Source organism: Symsagittifera roscoffensis, chromosome 1 (assembly GCF_963678635.1).
Source record: "Symsagittifera roscoffensis chromosome 1, txSymRosc1.1, whole genome shotgun sequence".
NCBI lineage: Eukaryota > Metazoa > Xenacoelomorpha > Acoela > Convolutidae > Symsagittifera > Symsagittifera roscoffensis.
In genome coordinates this window covers 14,195,239-14,219,749 of record NC_087062.1, presented here as the reverse complement: position 1 = coordinate 14,219,749, position 24,511 = coordinate 14,195,239, and the positions used below count along the sequence as shown (strand labels likewise).

At 35.7% G+C, this 24,511-nt stretch overlaps 1 protein-coding gene across 1 annotated transcript in view; it reads right to left on the bottom strand.

The window, feature by feature from the left end:
• The window catches only part of LOC134847572 (EH domain-containing protein 3-like), a 38,518-nt gene extending 20,712 nt beyond the window's left edge, over positions 1–17,806 (bottom strand). Inside the window, exon 1 of the mRNA XM_063864705.1 lies at positions 17,740–17,806. Coding sequence (XP_063720775.1) covers positions 17,740–17,806 — 67 coding nt within the window. The remainder of the gene's footprint in view (positions 1–17,739) is intronic.
• Between the last annotated feature and the right edge of the window lie 6,705 nt (positions 17,807–24,511).

Below are 24,511 nucleotides of genomic sequence, written 5' to 3'. Positions count from 1 at the left end.
CTATCGACACTGTAGAGGTAAATTATGGAATTTTGCAAGTTTCAATCGGCTGCGTTTAAGTGCTTGTGAAAACTTTCTCCCTCTACTCTGGTTTCCGTATCTTGATGATTGAGGAAATGTCACTCTCTTGATTGCATTCATCCTCCAACGGGAGTTGGTGAGTCGGTGATCCTAACACGACGAATTGCGGCTTCAACGAAGAGGCATTTGAATTTGAACCTTGAGTTGTCTCGGCCACTAAGGTCGAAGGTGTTAGTGGCTTGGTTTCTGTTGGTTGAATTAAAATAAAATAAAGGTTCCTCGCCTGAATCTTCAATATATCTATCGCCGCTGCCAATGAAAGCACTTGTTCAATGAAACTCCTCTCTCCATAGAACTTCGGAGGCCAAGGGTTTCTTCTTGGTCGCGAAGTGCTGCAGTTTTTCTTGGTTCTGAAGTTAAAATCAGCAGTTAAAACGCAGTCGAAACATTTAGGGCTGGTTTAAATTGAGTTGTCGCTCGTTAGGACTCGTTTCTCTGAAATACAGAACAATTTTACATGCAGCACGAGTAAATGCAGCACAATTTTTATATTCACATACAGCTCATGTGAATATAGCACTCAGACAAATGAGTTTCTATAGAAACAGCAACAAAACTTGTACCGTAATTACGATTAAGTGCCATAGTAATAAAAATCACACTAAAAATAATTATGCATACTAAAGAGGAATCGCTAATAGACATCAAAATTAAAGAAAAAGGTTTTCGAAAGCTCAAATTGGAAACAGTTTTAAACTTGTAATTATCAGACAATTATTTTATTGATAGATTATGACTATAAAACATTTATAACATTTATAACTAACCAATCTTTGTCCATCTCTAAAGTTGACACTTATTTGAAGTGCTGAAACTACTTGTAGTTTCAGCACCAGAACAATTTGAATAAAACTTTGAATACAGTTGCTCTCATTCTGGATAAACTCCAAGAGCCAACTCGCATAAATCGGTATACACTAGATCTAATGAGACTAGGAGATATAAGAGTAAGATTAAGATTGGTATTAGACTAAGAAGTTGCACGAATCTATCCGGTCGAAAATAAGATGAACAGACGGTGTATTTTATCTGAAATTATTCTATGAGTACAGGCTAAAGGTCACAACTCATCTGGTGTGACCAGAAGTCTCGAACAAGAACTTAATTAACCTAGAATTAGACAATTGAATTTTGAATTAGACAATTGCAAAATTGTAAAAATAATAGACGCAAAAGATACTTTAATAGAAAAGCCTCTACGTCCCAATAAACTTAGGCCAGACTTCCAAACAAAACAAGACACACAAGATATTGAACGAAGACCAAGATCGTGGCGTGAAAAACGATCAGGAATCGGACCACTGAGTACTAATCTTTTTACAAGACGCTTTTTTAAAATAAATTTGAATAATTCACTCGCCCATAAAACACACACTCTTTTCAAAACCGCACAGCTCGCCCAGAAAAATTGTCTAAATAATGAATTTTAAGTTTCAAATTTCACTGATAACAACTCTAACTTGTTTTCACACGTTTCAAACTTTCCTTTAACCCGGTTAAAAGGAGTTATATAGTAAACTGAAATTAGCAATGGAACTTACTAAAGTCACAAAACCACAAATCAAAAGCATGACTAAGAAAGAAAATCCCACGGTACCCAAACCAGATTAAAACTGGATGAATTATTCTTTTGAAAACCACCTTCAAGTTTTACCACAACCAAATAAAACAAAAAAAGTCAAAGATAGACCCAAATCAAAAAACTCTATTTTTGAGAAAGGACACCACCAAAACAAAAAAAGAATAACAAATAAAAAAATTGAAACAACCGCACAGCTCGCCCAGAAAAATTGTCTAAATAATGAATTTTAAGTTTCAAATTTCACTGATAACAACTCTAACTTGTTTTCACACGTTTCAAACACACGTTTCACTTTGAATACAGTTGCTCTCATTCTGGATAAACTCCAAGAGCCAACTCGCATAAATCGGTATACACTAGATCTAATGAGACTAGGAGATATAAGAGTAAGATTAAGATTGGTATTAGACTAAGAAGTTGCACGAATCTATCCGGTCGAAAATAAGATGAACAGACGGTGTATTTTATCTGAAATTATTCTATGAGTACAGGCTAAAGGTCACAACTCATCTGGTGTGACCAGAAGTCTCGAACAAGAACTTAATTAACCTAGAATTAGACAATTGAATTTTGAATTAGACAATTGCAAAATTGTAAAAATAATAGACGCAAAAGATACTTTAATAGAAAAGCCTCTACGTCCCAATAAACTTAGGCCAGACTTCCAAACAAAACAAGACACACAAGATATTGAACGAAGACCAAGATCGTGGCGTGAAAAACGATCAGGAATCGGACCACTGAGTACTAATCTTTTTACAAGACGCTTTTTTTAAATAAATTTGAATAATTCACTCGCCCATAAAACACACACTCTTTTCAAAACCGCACAGCTCGCCCAGAAAAATTGTCTAAATAATGAATTTTAAGTTTCAAATTTCACTGATAACAACTCTAACTTGTTTTCACACGTTTCATACTTTCCTTTAACCCGATTAAAAGGAGTTATATAGTAAACTGAAATTAGCAATGGAACTTACTAAAGTCACAAAACCACAAATTAAAAGCATGACTAAGAAAGAAAATCCCACGGTACCCAAACCAGATTAAAACTGGATGAATTATTCTTTTGAAAACCACCTTCAAGTTTTACCACAACCAAATAAAACAAAAAAAGTCAAAGATAGACCCAAATCAAAAAACTCTATTTTTGAGAAAGGACACCACCAAAACAAAAAAAGAATAACAAATAAAAAAATTGAAACAACCGCACAGCTCGCCCAGAAAAATTGTCTAAATAATGAATTTTAAGTTTCAAATTTCACTGATAACAACTCTAACTTGTTTTCACACGTTTCAAACTTTCCTTTAACCCGGTTAAAAGGAGTTATATAGTAAACTGAAATTAGCAATGGAACTTACTAAAGTCACAAAACCACAAATTAAAAGCATGACTAAGAAAGAAAATCCCACGGTACCCAAACCAGATTAAAACTGGATGAATTATTCTTTTGAAAACCACCTTCAAGTTTTACCACAACCAAATAAAACAAAAAAAGTCAAAGATAGACCCAAATCAAAAAACTCTATTTTTGAGAAAGGACACCACCAAAACAAAAAAAGAATAACAAATAAAAAAATTGAAACAAAAGGTTGAACAAATAAAGAGACTCTGCACAAAAAGACTATAGAAATGTAACCTACCCTGGCCTCAACAACCGGAGGGACGTCCTGAGCATGCACTATAGCCCTAACTCACTCCATTGCTCTAACCCACCGCGCTACAACCACGCTTTGTGACCCACACTCTAGTTTTGCCAAGAGTTGCTCTAGTGTGAACGACTCTTAAAAAATAACCAAACTAAAATAAACAATTTCTTAGAGCCGAAGCAACGAGCAGCAAAGGAGATGAAAACCCAATTACATTCCAACTCTGTAATTGCAAATCGATTTGCTGCCTAAAGTCACTACCCTCAAAGGATTTAAAGCATGTACTCAAACTCGCAGCAAAGGAAAACCATTGAACCAGACGAATGGCAATCTCGATGTTGACTACATGTACCGATCTTAGTCACTTGGCACTTCGCACGGAAAAGTCAAACTTCACCCTGCACGTAGACGCCCTCTAAACTTAACGAAATCGTCACACAATTGCATCGATCAGAAGTCTTGACAAAATCACCAACATCACCACGATCAACGAGACCCATCTTGAAACACGAACAAAACAATCTTGCTCCGTCTAACAAAAACAACCACACTTCTCCTCTCTCCATGAAGCCAATGCTGGCAACTTCAAAAAGAAACTACATCACCCGTCCTTCACTACATTAAACAATTAAAAATGAAAAAACTCTCTAAACCCCGGATGGGTGGAACCAGTTCTAAACTAGTAATTATAAGCCAATTATATTATTGATAGATTATCACTATAAAATATTTATAACTGACCAATCATATTCCATCTCTAACATTGACACTTATTTTTAAGTGCTGAAACTACTTGTAGTTTCGGCACCAGAACAATTTGAATTAATTTTCGAATACAATTGTTTCCTTCTGGATAAACTCCAAGAACTAACTCGCATAAACCAGTATAGAACAGATCTATTGAGACTAGGAGATATAAAAGTAAGATTATGATCGGTATTAGACAAAGAAGATGCACTTTATTTGAAGTTACTTCTTGAGTATAACCAGTAGGTCATTACTCAAATTTTTGACTTAAATGTTTCATGTGTCAGAAAAAAAAGACTTCATTACCCTTAATAGTTTTTGTTACAGATTTCGAAAAAAAAATGTTTCAAATGCATGCCAGAAACGCTATATCTGATGTGTGCTCGAACTTTTTCAAAATGAAACCTAATTTTGTTAATAGTTTTCTTATTTTATTGCGTAATTGATTATCAGAAAGAAAAACACTCAAAATAAGAATTAGTAATGTTTTACTCGTAAATTTCAAAAGTAGTATCCTCAGTGGGTCTGCTGTGATGGTGGTGATGATGGTAGTGATGAATTCTTTGATGGAATTTTTTTCTGCTGCTTTTTCGTCTGTGCAGAACCGGTCTCACATCTCCATCATCTCTTCTTAGTTCTGACAATTGATCTTTTCTGCTTTTAGGAACCAAAAACTTTAGTCCAGAGCATAGCCAAAATAGGAATTTTGCCAGAAGTTTGCCAGAACTCCCAGAACATTGCAAAAAAAGATAGGAGGTAGACTATTTTTTTTTATTTGATTTTAGGGAGTCAATATCTGCAATAGGGAATGAAAATTTTTAGTTAAAAATTATGAAATCGACCACCGAAAGTTGACTGAAAAAAAACCACACCAATTATGAATATTCCGTTTTCTTCAAAAATCGGACCAGAAAAAGACCACAGGAAAATTACTTTTTGAGTTTGAGCTCAGAACAGCCTAGAAAACAAATGTTTTGTGGATGTGAAGCTTATTTCCAGTGTCACGTTTTTTGCCAGTGTCAAGTCTCTCGGGGAAGCGAGTCGTAGCATTTCCGTTCCGACTGCGCTTTAACTGTTGATCTCGAGATTTTGGTAAATGAAATTGTGACAAATTTTTTGACAAAATGTTTAGGCGTATAAAATCAAACTGTAAGTATATTGAAATTTTAGTCATGTATGGAGGTGACTGGTAAGAAAACGATAACTTTTATAACAGTTGTCGTTTTATTTTCCAGTCACCTTCATACATGACTAAAATTTTAATACTTAGAGTTTGATATTGTCCGCCTAAAATTTTTTGTCCAATAATTTGTCACAATTTTCTTAACCAAAAACTCGAGACCAGCAGTTAAAGCGCAGTCGGAACAGAACTTGTACGACTCGCTTCCCTGAAAAACAGAACACTTTCTTCGTTAAAAGTCGTCGGCCGAAGGACTGAGGTGAAACATCGTGAATGAGAGATTTTTGTTATCTCAATGCAGCAGCACATCGCACACGTGAATATAAAACTCGGACAAATGATTTTCTAAAGAAACAACAACAAAAATTGTACCGTAATTAAGTGCCATAGTATTAAAAATCACACTGAAAAAAAAATTATGCATTTTATAGGTGAATCGTTAATAGAATTCAGCAGGCAAAGAAGAAGGTTTTCGAAAGCTCAAATTTTGACTTAAACCTTTTATGTGTCAGAAAAAAAAGAAAAAAGACTTCAATTACCCTTAATAGTTTTTGTTACAGATTGCGAAAAACGAGAATGTTTTATATGCGTGCCTGAATTTTTCTATTTGATATGTGCTCGAACATTTACAAAAAGACCAAGCTTAATTGTGCGAATAGCTCTATTAATTTTATAGTGTAATTGATTATCAGAAAGAAAAACACTCAAAACAAAAGTTAGTATTGTTTTACTCGTAAATTTCAAATGTAGTATGTATCCACAGTGTGTCTGCTGTGATGGTGGTGATGGTGGTGATGATGGTAGTGATGAACTCCTAGATGCAATTCTTTTCTGCTATCTACATCATCTCTTCTTAGTTCTGACAAATGATCTTTTCTGCTTTTAGAAACCAAAAACTTAAGAGTTCTGAAAAGCTCCATTATCCCGTCTCGCATTTTTCCATTTAGAATATTCTACCCATTTCATAGAATAAATCAACAAATCAAAATCAAAGCTCAAGTTAGAGAATCCCAGTTTAAGTTATAAATCCAAAAAGTTGGCATGTTTGTTTTATTGTAAATAATTTTATCTAAAATTAGCAGGAACCAAAAACCACCAGCCAATTTGGGAGGGGGAGAGGCGGAGGGGGGCAGACCTCCCTCCTTCAGTAATTCGACCACCTTCCGACTCTAAGGTCCCCATTTGTACTATTTTGAGATATCTAAACGATTAGAATGTTTCTGAAAGCGCCTACATACTAATTTGTTTAAGCTTTTTTAGACCCACAGTTTGTACTTGAAATCTTGAAAGAGGGCAGCTATAATGATTTTCAAAAAGTTTTTTGACAATCAATCCAAATGAGCTGGTCAAAGGTAACATTGACAATATGCATTTCGGAGACTAAAGTTGCTTCAAATTTAAGAAAAAACAGTTTGAAAAGATTCAATGAACGCAAGTAAACAGAAAAAAGATATGACTTAACTTATGAAAAAACCTCAACTTTCGCATTTAAAAAAAAGAGATGCTTTTTTCAATTTGCGCTTTAATGATAAATTTAAACTAATTTGAGAAAACTGGAAAACAAATAAAAGAAAAACTTTTATTTCGCTGGGAAATCTAAAAGTTAGTTTCCTCATTCGAAACAAGAAATTGATCACGTTTTTCTTGATTTTTGCATTGAAATTTTGCTGTTCGATAGTGGAGTTTGCCTTCCTTTTAAAAAAATCGAAATGGGGTGAACTTTAAAACAATTCAAAAGTACCTCGAAAAAATAAATTTCAATCTGAACAAATTTTGACACCTCTCCTGAAAAACTCATGGCAACCTAAAAATCTCAACTACCTCCATCGGCTCCTAAAAATATGCGTGAAAACAAAAATTGCCCGAAATGAAAGACTATCATCTTTTAATTAGAAGCAGCCAAAACGCGCAACTTTGCAGATTTGTTGAGAAAAAAGGGGTTGCATGTATATTGCGTTCAAGTTACCGTCCTTGATTCGCGAACAATATTTCGGATGAGGAAAAGTATCGAGTTTTGACCGCCATCTTGAAAAAATTTTGCATTTTCTAGTTATTGGAAGTAGACAAAAAAAGACCTGTGGACATTACAAAAAATGCTGACTCCTTAACTCCAATCCAACAAAAAACCAGAATAGTTTTTAAAAACGAAGATATTGAAATATAGCAAATGAAAATCAACAATAAAACAGTGGAAAACTAGCAAATAAATTTAGTTCTCGATGAAGTTTACCTCTAAAGCAAGTGGTTTGATGGACTACAATGAGCCTCAATTATTTTTGTGGTAACCACATCAAATCATCATAGTATGAATAAGAAGTATTCAAATATATCATAAGAAGTGTTCAAATACCACTGGTATACTAAAACTAACCGAGCTAGGTTGCAAAAGTAAAAGTAAAAGGTTAAAATAAAATTGAATTTTGTCCAAAGAGAAATTTAGGTGACGCGAAGTTCAATGGACTTCGGTTAGAACACAACTGACAAGTATCTATGTAATTGCTAGAGATCAAGGTTTGTCGAACAAAACACACGATCACAACATTCCCTAATGCAGGAAAAATTTATATCTGAACATGAAATAAGTAGGCAAAATTACACATTTACTCCACTCGCCCTTCACCCACGGGATCCGAAGTTTGCTACAAAAAGAATCCAACTTACAGCACCATGGAATGTACAAAAGAATATACAAGTGTACACGGAGATGAATATGAATTACAATTTACAAGCTACACACAACTCATTATAGATTTAAACAAAATTTATAAAGAAAAAGAGATTCGAAAAAACTTTGTGTGTACATTTGGGGATAAAAAAATATAAACACATAAAACAAGTTTGAACTAACTAAATTTTTAATAAAAACTTTGGTCTAAAGCACTGCTAATGTGCCTACTAACGAGTAAAGCAAACTACAGTACTTAAGATTGCAAGCTAATATAAATTACCAATGGTAAATTATCGACACTGTAGAGGTAAAATATGGAATTTTGTAAGTTCTTGTGAAAAATATCTGCCTCTACTCTGGTTTGCGTATCTCGATGATTGAGGAAATGTCACTCTCTCAGTCGCATTTATCCTCCAACGGGAGTTCGTGAGTCGGTGATCCTAACACCACGAGTTGCGGGTTCAACGAAGAAGCATTTGAATTTGAACCTTGAGTTGTCTCGGCCACTAAGGTCGAAGGTGTTAGTGGCTTGGTTTCTGTTAGTTGAAGTAAATTAAACCAAAAGTTCCTCGCCTGAATCTCCAATATTTCTATCGTCACTACCAATGTAAGCACTTGTTCGACGAAACCCCTCTCTCCATAGTTTCGGAGGCCCAGGGTTTCGTCTTGGTCGCGAAGTGCTGCCCGATGTAATGGCTTTATTGGGTCACTTAATTTTTCGGGATAACTCTCAATTGCGACTAATTCTCGCTCGTTCCGTGGGTTGATGATGGGGAATCCGGGATTGTTTGTTCGCCGCGGGTTTTTCGTCTAAAGTGATCTAAAGAGCTATCAGGAATGAAAGAATGGGAATTGGAGCTAACCCCAGAGTCTGTGCCCACATAGTCTTCTAAGACGTTGTCCCAATGGTCTGAATCTATTAAAGTTATATCTGTATTAGCAAAAAGGAAATCTAGGGGTTGGGGCATTCGTTTTTTGCCCTTCGACGGTGATGAGCCCGTAAGTCTAATCGAGAGAGATGGTCCTGCTTCATTTGAGTCCCTCCTTTTGAGTTTCTCTTTCTTTTGCCTGCTAACTCATTAGAATTATTTAAAGCATTAGGGACAGTCGTGAGTTAACTTGGAGCCAATGGTTAAGCTTTCTTGATTTCAAGGTCCAGTTTTCATAGGACATGACCGTTATCGAGACTTATAGTATTTTTAGTGTCTGAAATGGGTTTTACACCAAGGGGTTTAAAGTACAGCTGACCTTCCCTTAAATTCACGGTCTTTCTGTACCAGTTACCTCCTTGAGTGAAGGGATTCGACAACGGAGCTCTCGGGCGACCTACAATAATTTTTTCGTCGGGTCGCTCTCGTATCCTTCATTGTCAGGTTTGGTCTCCTCCAAATAGCCGTCCTCCGTGTCATCGTTTGCCCCCTGGTCTTGAACTCTCTTTTCAACATGATCGACTTCCCTACATCTAAATCAATCGCCTATGAAACTAAAGATTGCTAGAAGGTGTTAGGCGCTCTATTAAAATGTTTTAAGAAAAGTTTGCATCCAATGGATGGTTGTTTCGTTGAACGAAGGTTCAATATGATTTTATTGATTGCTGCATTCAGCGTCGGTTCGGCCTAGTTAAACGAAATTGCCATTAGTTTCGCTTTGACGGTTTATATTAGACGTTATACGATTCCTTTTGATCTATGATCTCCCACCGTACGCAAAACTAAATTATTATGATTCTTCTCTTTGAAGATTTTAATTTCGTTTGAAAGAAAACACGACCCATGGTCAACTCTAATTGATCCCAAAAAAACTGAGTAAAATACACTAATCCGTCAGAAAAGTAATTTTTGAAGACAACTTTTTACCGATTTCGCTGGAGGAAAAATAGTAAATCTATCTATACATAAAAGTGAATGTTTTGAGGTGTCCCAATTTTTATCCAACGGACCTACGAAATCCAGATTTTTTCTTTGCTATGTTCCGTTAAATCTGGTAACTTCTGAGTACTAGCCGAGCGCAGATTATTTTCAAGATTCTTACCGGCTTCTATACACTAAGCGCGTTTTTGTCCGTGGTGATAAATTTTCGGTATAAATGAGGCCACCAAATTTTCTCCGCCAAAGCTTTCATACCAAACTGTCCTGGGTGGCTTTTATGTACTAGCGATCTAAGGGCTGCTAGGACAATCAATTTGTTGTCATTGAATAAAGTTATCTAAAATTAGCAGGAACCAAAAACCACCAGCCGATTTGCACTGCACTCTTGAATTTTGCATTGCACTTTTGCCTTCCTTTTAAAAATGGAAATGAACTGAACTTAAAAAAAAGAAAAATACCTCGAAAAATTTAATTTCAGCCTGAACAAATTTTGGACTTTTCCTGAAAAAATCATCGCAACCTAAGAGTCTCAACTACCTCCATCGGCTCCTAAAAAAATGCTTGAAAACAAAAATTGCCCGAAATAAAAGACTATCCAAAAAAAAGAATAGTTTTTAAAAACGAAGATATTGAAATATAGCAATTGAAAATCTGCAAAAAAAACTGTGGAAAACTCGCAAATAAATTTAATTCTCGATGAAATTTAACTCTAAAGCAAGTGGTTTGATGGACTACAATGAGCCTTAATTGTTTTTGTGAAAACCACACCAAATCATCTTATTATGAATGAGAAAATTTCAAATATATCATAGGAAGTGTTCAAATACCACTGGTATACTAAAACTAACAAAGCTAGGTTGAAAAATTATAAGTAGTAGGTTGAATTAAAATTGTTTTTGTCCAAAGAGAAATTTAAGTGACGCGAAGTTCAATGGACTTCGGTTAGAACACAACTGACAGGTATCTAATTAATTACTAGAGAACGAGGTTAGTCGAACAAAACACACGATCACATTCCCCAAAATTTTTTTTGTCTGCACATGAAATAAGTAGCCAAAATTACAAATTTACTCCACTCTCTCTTCACCCACGGGATCCGAAGTTTGATACAAAAAGAATCCAACTTACAGCATCATGGAATATACATGAGAATATACAAGTGTACACGGAGATGAATATGAATTACAATTTACAGGCTACACACAACTCATTATAGATATATACAAAATTGATAAAGAAAAAGAGATTGAAAAAACTATGTATTTTTGATTGGGGATATAAAAATATAAACAAATAAAACAAGATTGATCTAACTAAAATTTTAGTAAAAACTTTGATCTCAAAGCACCGCCTATATGCCTACTAACGAGTGAAGCAAACTGAATTACTTATGACTGCAAGGAAATGATCGCATTCATCCTCCAACGGGAGTTCCTGAGTCGGTGATCCCAACACCACGAGTTGCAGGTTCAACGAAGAAGCATTTGAATTTGAACCTTGAGTTGTCTCGGCCACTAAGGTCGAAGGTGTCAGTGGCTTGGTTTCTGTTGGTTGAAGTAAAATAAAACAAAAGTTCCTCGTCTGAATCTCCAATATATCTATCGCCGCTACCAATAGAAGCACTCGTTCGATGAAACCCCTCTCTCCATAGTTTCGGAGGCCCAGGGTTTCGTCTTGGTCGCGAAGTGCTGCCCGATGTATTGGCTTTATTGGGTCACTTAACTTTTCGGGAGAACTCTCAATTGCGACTAGTTCTCGCTCGTTCCGTGGGTTGATGATGGGGAATCCGGGATTGTTTGTTCGCCGTGGGTTTTTCGTCTAAAGTGATCTAAAGAGCTATCAGGAATGAAAGAATAGGAATTGGAGCTAAACCCAGAGTTTATGCCCAAATAGTCTTCTAAGACGTTGTCCCAATGGTCGAAATTTATTAAAGTTATATCTGAATTAGCAAAAAGGAATTCTAGGTGTTGGGGCAATCGTTTTTTGCCTTTCGACGGTGATGAGCCCGAAAGTCTACTCGAGAGAGATGATCCTCCTTCAATTGAGTCCCTCTTTTTGATTGGCCAGTTTCTCTATTTTTCCCCTGCTAACTCATTATAATTATTTAAAGCTTTAGGGACAGTCGTGAGTTAACTTGGAGCCAATCGTTAAGCTTTCTTGATTTCAAGGTCCAGTTTTCATAGGACGTGACCGTTATCGAGACTTATAGTATTTTTAGTGTCTGAAATGGGTTTTACACCAAGGGGTTTAAAGTACAGCTGACCTTCCCTTCAATTCACGGTCTTCCTGTACTAGTTACATCCTTGAGCAAGGGGTTCGACAACGGAGCTCTCGGTGCTACCTACAAAAATTTTTCCGTCGGGTCTCTCTCGTATCCTTCATTGTCAGGTTTGGTCTCCTCCAAATAGCCGTCCACCGTGTCATCGTTTGCCCCCTAGTCTTGAACTCTCTTTTTTGACATGATCGACTTCCCTACATCGAAATCAATCGCCTATGAAACTAAAGACTGCCAGAAGGTGTTAGGCGCTCTATTAAAATGTTTTCAGAAAAGTTTGCATCCAATGGATGGTTGTTTCGTTGAACGAAGGTTCAATTTGATTTTATTGGTTGCTGCATTCAGCGTCGGTTCGGCCTAGTTAAACGAAATTGCCATTAGTTTCGCTTTGACGGTTTATATTAGACGTTATACGATTCCTTTTGATCTATGATCTCCCACCGTACGCAAAACTAAATAAGTATGATTTTTCTCTCAGAAGTTTTTAATTTAGTTTGAAAGAAAACACGACCCATGGTCAACTCTGATTGATCCCAAAAAGACTGAGTAAAATACACTAATCCGTCAAAAAAGTAATTTTTGAAGACGACTTTTTACCGATTTCGCTGGAGGAAAAATAGTAAATCTATCTATACATAAAAGAATGTTTTGAGATGTCCCAATTTTTATCCAACGGACCTACGAAATCCAGATTTTTTTCTTTGCTATGTTCCGATAAATCTGGCAATTTCTGAGTACCAGCCGAGCGCAGACGATTTTCAAGATTCTTACCGGCTTCTATACACTAAGCGCGTTTTTGTCGGTAGCGATAAATTTTCGGTATAAATGAGGCCACCAAATTTTCTCCGCCAAAGCTTTCATACCGAACTGTCCTGGGTGGCTTTTATGTAATAGCAATCTAAGGGCTGCTAGGACAATCAATTTGTTGTCATTGAATAATATGGGCTGTCCTGTGGGACTCTTTTCAAATAGGCATCGAATTTATCCAGTGGTATTCCTCCTTCTACTGCCTTCTTTATTTTTAGGACCTTGTCCTCGTCTGTCATCATCTGAAGAAGTTTGTTCGAGCAATGGTCCGTAAACACTAATGGATATAATGGTAATTTTAATTCCCCCTTATACTTTGCAAGTAATTTCTGATGAGCTTGGGAAATACTGCCGTTATCGAATTTTGATGAGAATACTTGTTTTTCTAAAAGTATTGATAATTTTGAAGAATGTACTGAAAGAATGAGGCTTGAAAGGTTAAAAAGTTTGATTGGTTTTTCTTGATTTAAGTTTGATAGAAAGGATAAAAATGATGGTTTAATGAAAAGAAATAGGATTTGTCCGATAAAAACATTTGGTTTAAATTAAACTTGAAAAAATTTAAAGGAAAGCAACTGCTCGTACAAGACTCTGAAAGCGAGTGACTAGAATTGCAATTTCTAAGTGTGTGACTTATTCAATAAAATTCACGAAGCACGACCGTTGGATATGTTGTAAGTTTTCATCTTTTCCGATTGTTGGATTTATAAAATCCTAGTTTGTAATACTATTTACTTTGTGTAAATCCACTGGATTACTAATCAACAAAACGTTCTTTGCACATTTCTTCTTTTTTTAGTCTCTATTCACAAATACGTTTTTTTGAAATCTTGTTAATCGTTGCCACTACAAATATGTTGTCATAATAAGAGGTTGGGAGGGTTTTTTCGGAAGTTTATTTGATAATAAATCCGTAAGTCATATTTCATTTCCTGGGATGTGTTTGATTTAAAAATTAAAATGCAAAAATCGGTTTACCCACCCAGTCAAACTATTATGCATCGTTTTATTTTTTAGTTTGCATTTAGCGCAAATAGTAACGCTTTATGATCCGTCACAATTTTGTACTGTGAACCGTATAGGTAATTCTTAAATGAACGGTTGTTCAGATCCTTCACAAAAATTCTAACTCATTAGTTGAATATTTCACTTCGTTGGTGTTGAAAAATCAAAAAGCGAACGCAATAATTATCAGAAAAACCCCTCTTATTGTTCCAATGTAGCTCCCAAGCCGTTATGCGAGGTATCAGTTTTCAGTCTTGAGTTGCTTCTAATATCAAAAATGTTATTCTCGGTTATATTCACGAATTGGTTTTTAACCCTTTAAAAGCTTTCGTGTTTGAATCATCCCAAGGGTATACTGATTTTTTGGTTAAAAGGAGGCAAAGCGGTGAACTCAATTTGTACTGATTTATTGAACCAAAGGATGATCTTGCCACTGAAAAGTTCTTCGGGCTCGGGAGGTTTTTTATTGATTCACATTTCAAAAACGAAACCCGTCAGGTTTATTGAAAAAAATGCACATTATTCCCCTTTTTAGTGCCATGTTTTTGCTTTCTATGAAATTCAGAATTTTCCAGAGGATGGCTCTACGTTCATGCAGTGAACCTTTAGAGGCAATTAAAATATCATCGATGTAGCAGTTGGTAAACGGAATATCTCTTAACAGCGAATCAATTACCCGTTGGAATTCGTTTGGCGTGTCTCCCAACCCATAGAATCCAGTTAAAACAAGAAGTTCCGGTGGTTTCACTCCTACTAAGCTGAAACTACTTTGTTCACTCGTATCGTTGCATAATTTTAGCTATTTCAGATCCAAACTACTAAACCAAACTTTTCCTGATTCTCAACTTGAACGATGCTGTCCATAAGTTCGTGTATATTTGGCATTTGAATATTTTTTAATTATCTGGCCATTTAGAGTCTAGAGCTAAATTTTTTGTGCAATCTTTCTTTCATGTAATTACAAATGGACTTATAAAACATTCTTCATCACATTTATATAATTTCACGATGTGCCCTTCTTTCTCCATTCTATTCGATTCAGATTTTACGCTGTCAAGTAAATGCAGAGGAACACTTAAGCCCTTGGTTTGTGTTGATTTAAAAGGTGAACAAAAATGTGTATCTTTCTATCTAGTGGTTTCTTTCCAACTCTGTTCAAAAGTTCTTTAAAAGCGTTGTACAAGTTAACAATTGAATTCAAATGGTCATTATACATACCGGGTTTCGGAAGAGACATGTTGTTAACTGGAAGTAGTGGTTGTTTCTGGACAATTTCTATTCCGATTCGAGGTAAATTGTCGTTTCCCAGGATGTTTCTCTCGTGTCCGGTGGTGATAATAAATGGGGTTTCTTCTGAAATCTATCCATTGGACTGTTTTCTGACTAAAATTTTTCTGATTATATTGATTGTATCATTAGTGAAGCCGCAGTGTAGTGCCCCGATTTTCTCATCTACGGGTAGAATCTTCAGTGTGGTGTAGAACTGTGGGTCGCTCAGTTTTAGCTCATGGAGCACGTTCTCTTTCAAAAAGTTTATTGGACTGGCCAAGTCCACAGAAATGTTCATATTTACAATTGCGTCATCATCTAATCCGTTAATTAAAAGTTTCTCAGTTTCTAAACCGTTGTCATTGTAGATTGTTCGTATGTTCAGCACCGAGTAATCATCATTGTTTCTTATTCCCTCTTCTGTCAAAGCGTTTATCACTCCACAAAAATTTTGTTCTTGGTTCAATTGTGGATCCAGTGGAGAATATGGTTAATTCTGCTTATATAGATTTTCGTCTACACTATTTTCAACTGGCTTTCTCCCTTTTGATTTAATAGGTCTTCCAAAGGGTCTTTTGTATTTACAAAATTTACATTTTATTTTTTTGCTGGGCAAAACGTTCACTTGTCCTTTGGTGAAACCATTTCCACATTTCATACAAAGTTTTTCTATATTCAGACTTGGTTCCTTATTATTGTGTTAAAATATTTGTACATCTTGCCGCTGTTGTTGTTGTTAGCCCTCGTCATGTTCGATGGTTATAGTAGTACTTCTCGTCGATAATTGCTTGGTAAAGTGCAACCGCCGGATTTAACGTTTCCGACGAGAGTATCCATTGGAGGTCACAATTTCTCATTTTGAAAATGAATATGTCTCTTATCTACTACTGTTCCGCGTTAATTTCTATTTCGCACGTTCTAGCTAAGTCCGAGAGTGCACCCCAAAATTGTTCGTAGAACTTTCTATCCTTCTGTTTTCGGCTCAAAAATTTGTATCGTTCAAACGTACAGTTCGCTGATTTGGCAAATGCTGCTTCAAGATGATCAAAAAAACTTTTGAAGGAAATGAATAGAAACTTCATCCTTGATGTTTTTGTGAGAACAACCCTTTCCCCTCGGCTCCTAGGGCCAAGTAAAGGATGGATCTTACTTTTTTATCCTCTTCGTCTCTCCTCGTACCAAACAAGTTTTTGTTCCTCCTCCGTGATATTTTTGCCATTCTCATGTTCGTAGAATCGCACTACTTCTTTGTTTCTGGCCTCCCTGGCTTTTCTCTGCGTTTCATTTTTTTTTGAATCATGGGCGTCTTGTAAAATAGGGATTTCCGTTTCTCACTCTAATGGTTGTTTCAGGTTATCTATATCCAAGTTCTCTTTGGCGATGATGGCCAAGTGGAGCTGATCAATCCAACTTGTAGATTGGGTGGGTGGTTCTACAGTATGGTTTGGCCAAAAGGCGGGAATTCTCCTCAGATTCGAATCACTTGACTGCGCCATAATAAGAAGTTTTCAAAGACCACTGGTACACTAAAGCTAGCTAAGCCAGGCTTGAAGAATAAAAGTAATAGCTTAAGTTAAAACGGACTTTTGTCTAAATAGAACTTTAAGTGACGCGAAGTCCAATGGACTTCGGTTAGAACACAACTGACAGGCATCTAATTATTTCCTAAAGGTCAACTTTAGTAGAATAAAACACATGATCACAACAAGGAAAATTATTAATCGAAGCGTCGATCATCTGGTGTTCGTTGGCTCCATGAATTGCCCCCGGTTCGGCATTCGAGGTAGAAAAAGAAAATACGCAATTTTTACCGAAAAAACTCTCCCTTCCAATTCTCTACAACATGGAAGAAAAACTCCCTCAAAGTTTAGCTGTGTTTTTTTCCTACCATTCATATGGAGTTCAAGGTTTGCTTGAGCATCGATTTCAAGATAAATTTACCAAGACTGTGCTCCAGCGAAAAATGGCCAGACCCTGATACCCAGAATAAAAAATGCATAAGCCAAGCGAACCTGAATTGGTTCATACAGTTTTCAAAAGATTTCAAACAGCAATATCTTTGAACTAATCAAAATCCGATTGTATCAAAAAAATGGGGGAGGAACTTTGTCATTGACAGCAATTCGAGGTTTGATGCGCGTTAATCTAGACAAAATTTCTCTTGGGTATGTACAATTTCTATTTTGTGGCTATTAAGCATTTCTTTCATCTTCCCTGAAATCATTGAATTGATCCTTTATAGAGGTAGACTTTTTAAAAAGTTTTATAGAAAGGGATGATGAACAGAATCCAATTTTTCTAAAGACGGAGCAGTTTATGCTTTTTTTCTACTTTATTTTTTGAAACTGAAATAGTATACATCGCGGGAGTAAACCTCTTATGTGCGTTTCCGGTCCCGAATAATCCCATGCTGACTTACTAGGACAAACAATACGATACAAGAGTAGTTTTTCTTAAGCTATCAGCCAATCACCCTTCAACATCCTCCCTATGATAATCGGGAACGCGCATAAAAGTTTATCCCCATATGCGGGACTCTGACATCTATGTATCGTTGGCTGCTCCTGGAGACTTCTCTTCTTTCTTCGGGAAGTGGGAGTGGCTGACCAATCAGGTTCTTCCTGTCGTCTATGGCCTCTCCGTAGGGTCCATGATCCCACTTCCGCTCTATCATACTTGCTTCAAATTCTATATCAAAGTTCGAATTTTGGGCATATTTTCACCGGTGCAGCAGTCCACAAAATATTTTTTATGTTATAATTGGGATGCGAGAAAGAAAATTTTGGGCGTTTTTAACCCAAAAGCAGTTGCTGCAATCAACACCAAAAACAAACGAGTCTTATATGTGAATGCGAAGCTCTTTCAATATTGATTAGAGCGGCAACAAAAAGTAAATTGAAAAAAAAAAAGGTTATTGTCGTAATTTAAAAAAAAGTTTGATAAAAAAAGAAATTTTATAAGGTTCGTTGAAGTTCTGCAGTGAGCAATATCTCTAATTCAGATGCCAAATTAGAGAAACATTAACATTGTTAATTTGCAAAAAAAGCCGAACTTTTGATTTTTTTAGTTTTTTATTCAGGGACTCGACACCTCAGGGATTTGACCCCTGCCGACCCAAAGGGTCCCCCCTTTGTACTATTTAGAGATATCAATTTTTGGCTGACTGACCCTAAAAGTTTTCTATTTTGAAGGAGAAGCGCACGCCAAAAAACGCAATTATTTGGTCAAAATGTTCCAAAAAGTGCGTAAAAACGCCTTTTTAGGCCTATTTTTTTTTCAAAAATTTGCCTACGACTCAGAAAACTTGGTCTAATTGAGGCCATTGTAGTGATTTGGGATAGCTCAGAAACTCGATTTGCTCAACCTATAAAAAAGGTAGAGAAAATTTTCGGACCTAATAATCCGCCATTAAAAAAAACCATGAATTTCGTTGCCAGATTGTTACAGGCAATCGTAATAGGTCAAGACAAACAAAATTGGTTTTCACAACTAGTTTTGTTAAACCCTTTTTGGCTCTTTTTCCTTCCCCCCCCCCCCCCCCACCTCCAATTTTTTATAATTAAAATTACTGTTCGCATTGTCTGATTGTCATGAAAATTGACATGCAAAAAAATTAGGCCATGACAAACATATTTGGTCTTCATAATTAACCTTGTAAAACCACTCGTTAGACCATAAAATTGATGCTCATGTGAGGTGGGGGGGGAAAGGAAAAAAATCCCCCTTTTTAATCCGAATTTTGAAGAAATTGACGTAATATTTGTGTCAGGGGTAGTCTTTTTCTACAAACGATATCGATTTTTTTAATAATAGTTTTTTGTAGGGTATTGTATATCATTCAAAAGGTATTATGCTCAAAATCAAAAAGACGTTGCACATGTGATTGGCTTTTGTAAAGTCAACGGGGCTTAAAATTTCCCCTTTTGGCCAATATATGATAATCAACGCGCAATAATACCGCGAAAGCGGGGATTTAATCCAATTTGGAAAATGTTTCAATTCGAATTGAGAAAATCTACTTATTCTTTTTATTGTGCGACTTTCGCAGAGAGTGCGGGTTGCTTCTGCGTGGGTTGGTTTTGTTCATTGTTTCGATTTTCGAAGAAGGTCAGGCTTATATATGCTCGTGTTGTTTTTTCTTATTCAGAACAATTCTCAAACATTTTTCCCTCAGGGAATCGATTTCTGGGTCTTCGAGGTCCCAGAAGGGGCGCGCTTGCCACTAGAATATCCTCATTAATAGACAAACATGGCTTAAAGAGCGCAATGATACTTTGATGCTGAAAACTTAGCGCGCAACATTTACGCGTGGTGAAGTAGCCCGAACCGCAAAACTGTTTCAAATTTCATTGAGGCAGGCTAATTGGTCTTTTTAATTGCAGACATGATTTTCAATATTCAGCATAGAATTCAGAGTTTGTCAATATTGTGTCAATCAAAAACTATTCGAGACCAGTTTAGAGAGAGTCGGGTTCAAGGCGTTGCCCTGATACGAGCACTCTTGTTCGGTTTATTTTCGAAATTTTGAAAAAATTTATTAATAGCATCTGAAATTTTTTTTCTTGATTTCAATGTTAAAAGATAACATCACCGGTGATCTTTTTTTGCATGGTTTGAAATTGTTTTTTTGGCCAATTCGGGATAATTACCTTGCGATCAATTGCGTCTTACAAGCAGTGGGTTAGTTTATTCCAAGTTGAATTGAGACAAATTTTTTGTCGTATTTTTAGGCTACAAGACGCTAAGTACATCTCTTTTTTATTTACTAAAGCGTGTGGGGGGTAAATTAAAAGAAAAAACAAATTGTTTTGTCATTTTTTTAATCAAAAACTTTTAAATTGGCTAAAAAGGGCAGTCGGAACATTCAGGGTTTCGCCCTGACATACGCACGAGCGGTTTTGTTTCTTCGCTAAATGCGAAACGTATCACTTTGGACCTTATATATCATTTTTTTCCATTTTTCCTTGAAATTGTTTTAAAAGACAACACTTTTCCATAGCGCTTAAGAAGCAGACGGAATTTTCAAGGCTTCGCCCTGATACTAGCAGTTTTGTTACACTATGAAACTATTGTGATGATTATGATGAGACAGGAAGAAGGAAAAAGAGCCTAGTTTTTTAATGAAATTTCTATGTTCATTCCGTTCATTGACATCAAAAAACAATATTGAACAGAGCAAACATAGCTTTTTTCCTTGTTTTGCACTACATTTTAATTTAAATTTTGAAACTATTTTATTATTGTCATAATGCACAAAAATTTGGCTGGGTGAGCAAACTAACTATTGTGCACATATTTTTTCTTCATACCTTACATAGTAAAATACGTGTTTGGCCATAAAAACACGTGAAACATTTATGGAAAAAAGATTTTTCGAAACGTGGGAGGCGAAGTGGAAAAGAGCCAAAAACTTCAAAGCAAGATAGTTTGTTTCATGTTTTGCGAATTGGTCTACATGCGGGATGAAAATAGCCTAGAAACGAAGAAACCTCCAGCTGTTTGTCTCTTCGCAAATTTTTTGCTTGACCGAAAAGATTTGCTAGCCAAACTTTCTAGATCCATCACATAACGCTACAACCAATTCAATGTATATCTTCAATTTTAGTTTCAGTTATTCTTTTGGCTTTGTTGTTTCGACTTCTAATCCAAGTTTCTGATTACAAATGCTCAGGAAATAGCACGTGCAGTTATCACAACGGTTTTCTTCGTGATTTTTTGGTTTCTTTGTTAGTGATTGACTTCTTCTTCATATAACTTAGAGATTACAAACAAAGGTATCATTACATGCAAGCTCATTAGATCAAGACAAACAAAATTGGTTGTCTTACTTAACTTTGTTAAAACCCTTCTTATTCCGAAGAAAGTATTTATGCTCGGGGTAATCTTTTTCTCCAAACAAACTTAGAGATTAGAAAAAACCTAAGACTTATGATTCTGATATAAATTCTTTCGGCTGTTAAAATTATGACTTATTCCGACATTTCTCGAAAGCGTGAGAAGGAACTATGGCGCATACTTTTTGCAAAAGATTGAGTACTTCGCCACAAATAACTCCTAGGAGAATTGTCAAGTCTGGTATCATTTTAATGCCCTTGCAGTAGTGATTTGATTTCTTTTTTGAAAATTTGAAGTTTTTCCGTTTGTCAAGAAATAATTTTTTGTTATAGTGGTAAAATCACTGACCATTTTTACAAGTTCACTATTATGCTTCAAAAAGTATTTTCATCAGCAATTTTTTTCGACTCCAGTTTTGATAACTCTGAAAAAAACATCATTAAAAAATAAAATACAAAATGATCTTTGTCGTCTATTGTTTTCTTTCACAACTGTACTTGGCAGATTTTTTTTTAATTTTCGGAGTGACCGGCTATTCATCATTCTTTCATTTTTAGTCTTCCGTTTTAACCTTAAAAGTTCTCTCCAAGAACCATTATTTACTATTTTTAAAGACATAAAAAGTTTTGACGGAAAGTGAAACGCTTAACAAGAATGAAACACGCGCTACAATCGTGTGATATAACGTCAATTCTTTAGACATATCATTGATGAAACGTTTTATATCGTTTCGTCAAGATATCAATCAATTTATTTGGGGGGGCATTATTAGGTCAGCTAGTCAGTCATACAGAACTTGTTCAAGAGCTGCTGACCTTGATACTGAATCATCTCTACAAACTCGACCAGAAATTAGGAATTTTTTATTTCTTCTCGGGAACCAAATTGAGTTTTCCTTAGACAGACAAAATGAGGCCAAACTGTGCATTTTGCGAATTGTAAGCGGATTCCTCAACAGGCTGAAAACAGTTTCTCGCGGAATCCGTGATATTGCTATTTTTCTTTTATCTTCTTTGCTGCTTTAGATTCATTGAACAAGTAGTTAAAACACTGTATAGCTCAAAACCACTTCAAAAGAAGTCAATTTTGTGGAATCTGCACCAAATTTTGCGGAACCCGGAAGTTTGTGGAATCAATGCAAAAATCAAATTATTTGCCTAAAAAAAATTGCGCTGTCGCGGAATCCGCAAATGTAAGCTGAATCAGCAAATTGTAAGCGGCATCCGCATTTCATTTTCGGAATCCAAGTACAAGTAGGGTTATTTAATTTTTAAAAATGAATATATATATTTTTATGGGCCACCAGTGATACTTTATAGCAGTTCAATCTCATTTACTGCCAACAGTTTAATCTCAAATACTGCCAACAATTCAATCTTAATTATTGACAATAGTTCAATCCAGGTTAGTTCAATGTCAATCATAGCCGACAACGACAGTTCAATCTCATTCACTGACAACAATTCAATCAAGCTGAAACCATCCAGTTAAACCTCAAATACTGAAAGAATGAATACCGAATAAATGAGCACTTCTGCAACTTAAAATACTGAAACAATGGAAACAATGAAAATCAATTGAACTAAGCTACTTAAATCAAATTTTTAGTTCAATTTGGAGATAAAAATTTTGAGATTGGGTCCAGGACAATTTGAAATCATAACCTTTTACACTGACAATGCAACTTTTTTGAAAGTCATATTTTGGAGATTATTTTAGAGAGTAATTAGGTCAAAACTTAAGAGTTTGGAAACGATAGTTGTCACAAAGTCACAGCCGAATCAAGATAATCCAAAATATAGATTTTGCAAATCGAAGACAGTCTGCTGAGAGATATTTAGCCAAAAAATTAAAAGAGTACATCCACGATTTTGGTTAAGCAATGACTTAAGAATTGTTCGTGAAATCCACTGAAAATAGTTATGTCCTTGTTTTTAAATTCAGTATTCGGTGGATAATAGTTTTATTCTAGTTTTTATTTATTCATACGCGATATTTGGTTTCTTAAGTTCAAAAATCAAAACTACGGAATACGCGTAGAAAAAGCGGAAGCCGTTTTTGTGGAATCCGCTCTACAATTTTGCGGATTTCAATTAGATTCGTGGAATCCACTTAAAACTTGCACAATTTGTGTACAGATGCGGAATCCAGATTAACTAGCTATTTTGCTTGTTGCAGGGCCCACGACAAAACAAATATGCCGACGAAATTTACGTTACAGGTATTTGCACGCGGATTCCCTGAAAATTTTGTACATTTTCGAATAAGTGTAAAGACTTTTCTCTGGGTTCCAATGACCTGCAGACACCAAATTAACCGCCTATTCAGTGCACATTTTGGTCAACTAATAGAAAACAACAGAAATAAGGTTTTACAAAATTACAAGATTCGATGTCAAAAAAAAATTGTATTTTTTGTGAAAAGCCTTCTCAATCTTATCATATTCAAGGCTAGTGATAATAGGAATCATTAATTTAGGGTCAATATTGGAATCTGGGAGAAAATTTTTCAATGAATCAACGTAATTTTTTGAATTATTTTCGGCCATTTTGATGGTGAAGGTCAAATATTTCAAGCAATAAATCCGAACCAAAGAGCGCAACAATAAGAGCAACTAATCTCTAGCATTCATTTCACGTTCTCATTTCACGAAATGCAGTTTCAAAGCATTTCCGAAAGTTGTATGAATAGAATTTTTCCATACAAAAATCTAAAACTGAGAATCACCTAGAATCTCATACACCGTTGTTTTCATAAAGAAACAGAAAAGCTACACTCTGTCAATGTGGTCAAAGGCTTTGGTGAAATCTGGTTTCTACAAGCAACAGTTTGAATCATATCATTTTATTTTTTCTGAAGCCTCAACAAATGCAGTACGACTATTTCTACCATAAAGATAAACGTATTGAGATATATGAATCAGAGACAGAAGACATTTCGTTTGTAAAGTCTTGCGGTGATCATGTGGGACAACATTTTTTGGTCATATTTGAGTAAAATGGTAGGGCGATGTTCATCTACAGATTACAGACCCGTTGTATTTGTTAAAAGTTTGATTGTCGCATGAGGAAATTTATTGTTAGCTTATTGCCTCTCCAAACCTCTTTCAAAGTTTTTCTTAAGACTCAACTAAAATTTACTCTCTGGACTCGGTAGAGTTAAGCAGAGATTCAGTCAAGACCCGGACTGGTGTTGTAGTTCAACTCCCCAGTCGCATTAAGACTCACTGCTATTAAATTCATTGTCAAGACCAGCCAAATTTTCTTTCAGTTTTTGTTTCCCAAAAATCTGAAAATTTCATATCGCTATAGCGGCCTTATTGGCTCACCGCTACATGAAACTGTGTAGTTTTTTCCGGTCTCTTTCATGTTTTTGGCGATATCGGTTACCTGAGCTTCAGTCGCCATCTGTTCAGTCAATGTAATAGGTTTCGTTTCAATACCTTGGTCCATTTATTTTACTTCTTGCGAATTTCCTTGGTCTTTAATTGGCTGCTCCCTAATTACCATTACTGTCTGCTCCGCTGCCTGTGTTAGGCCTGCGT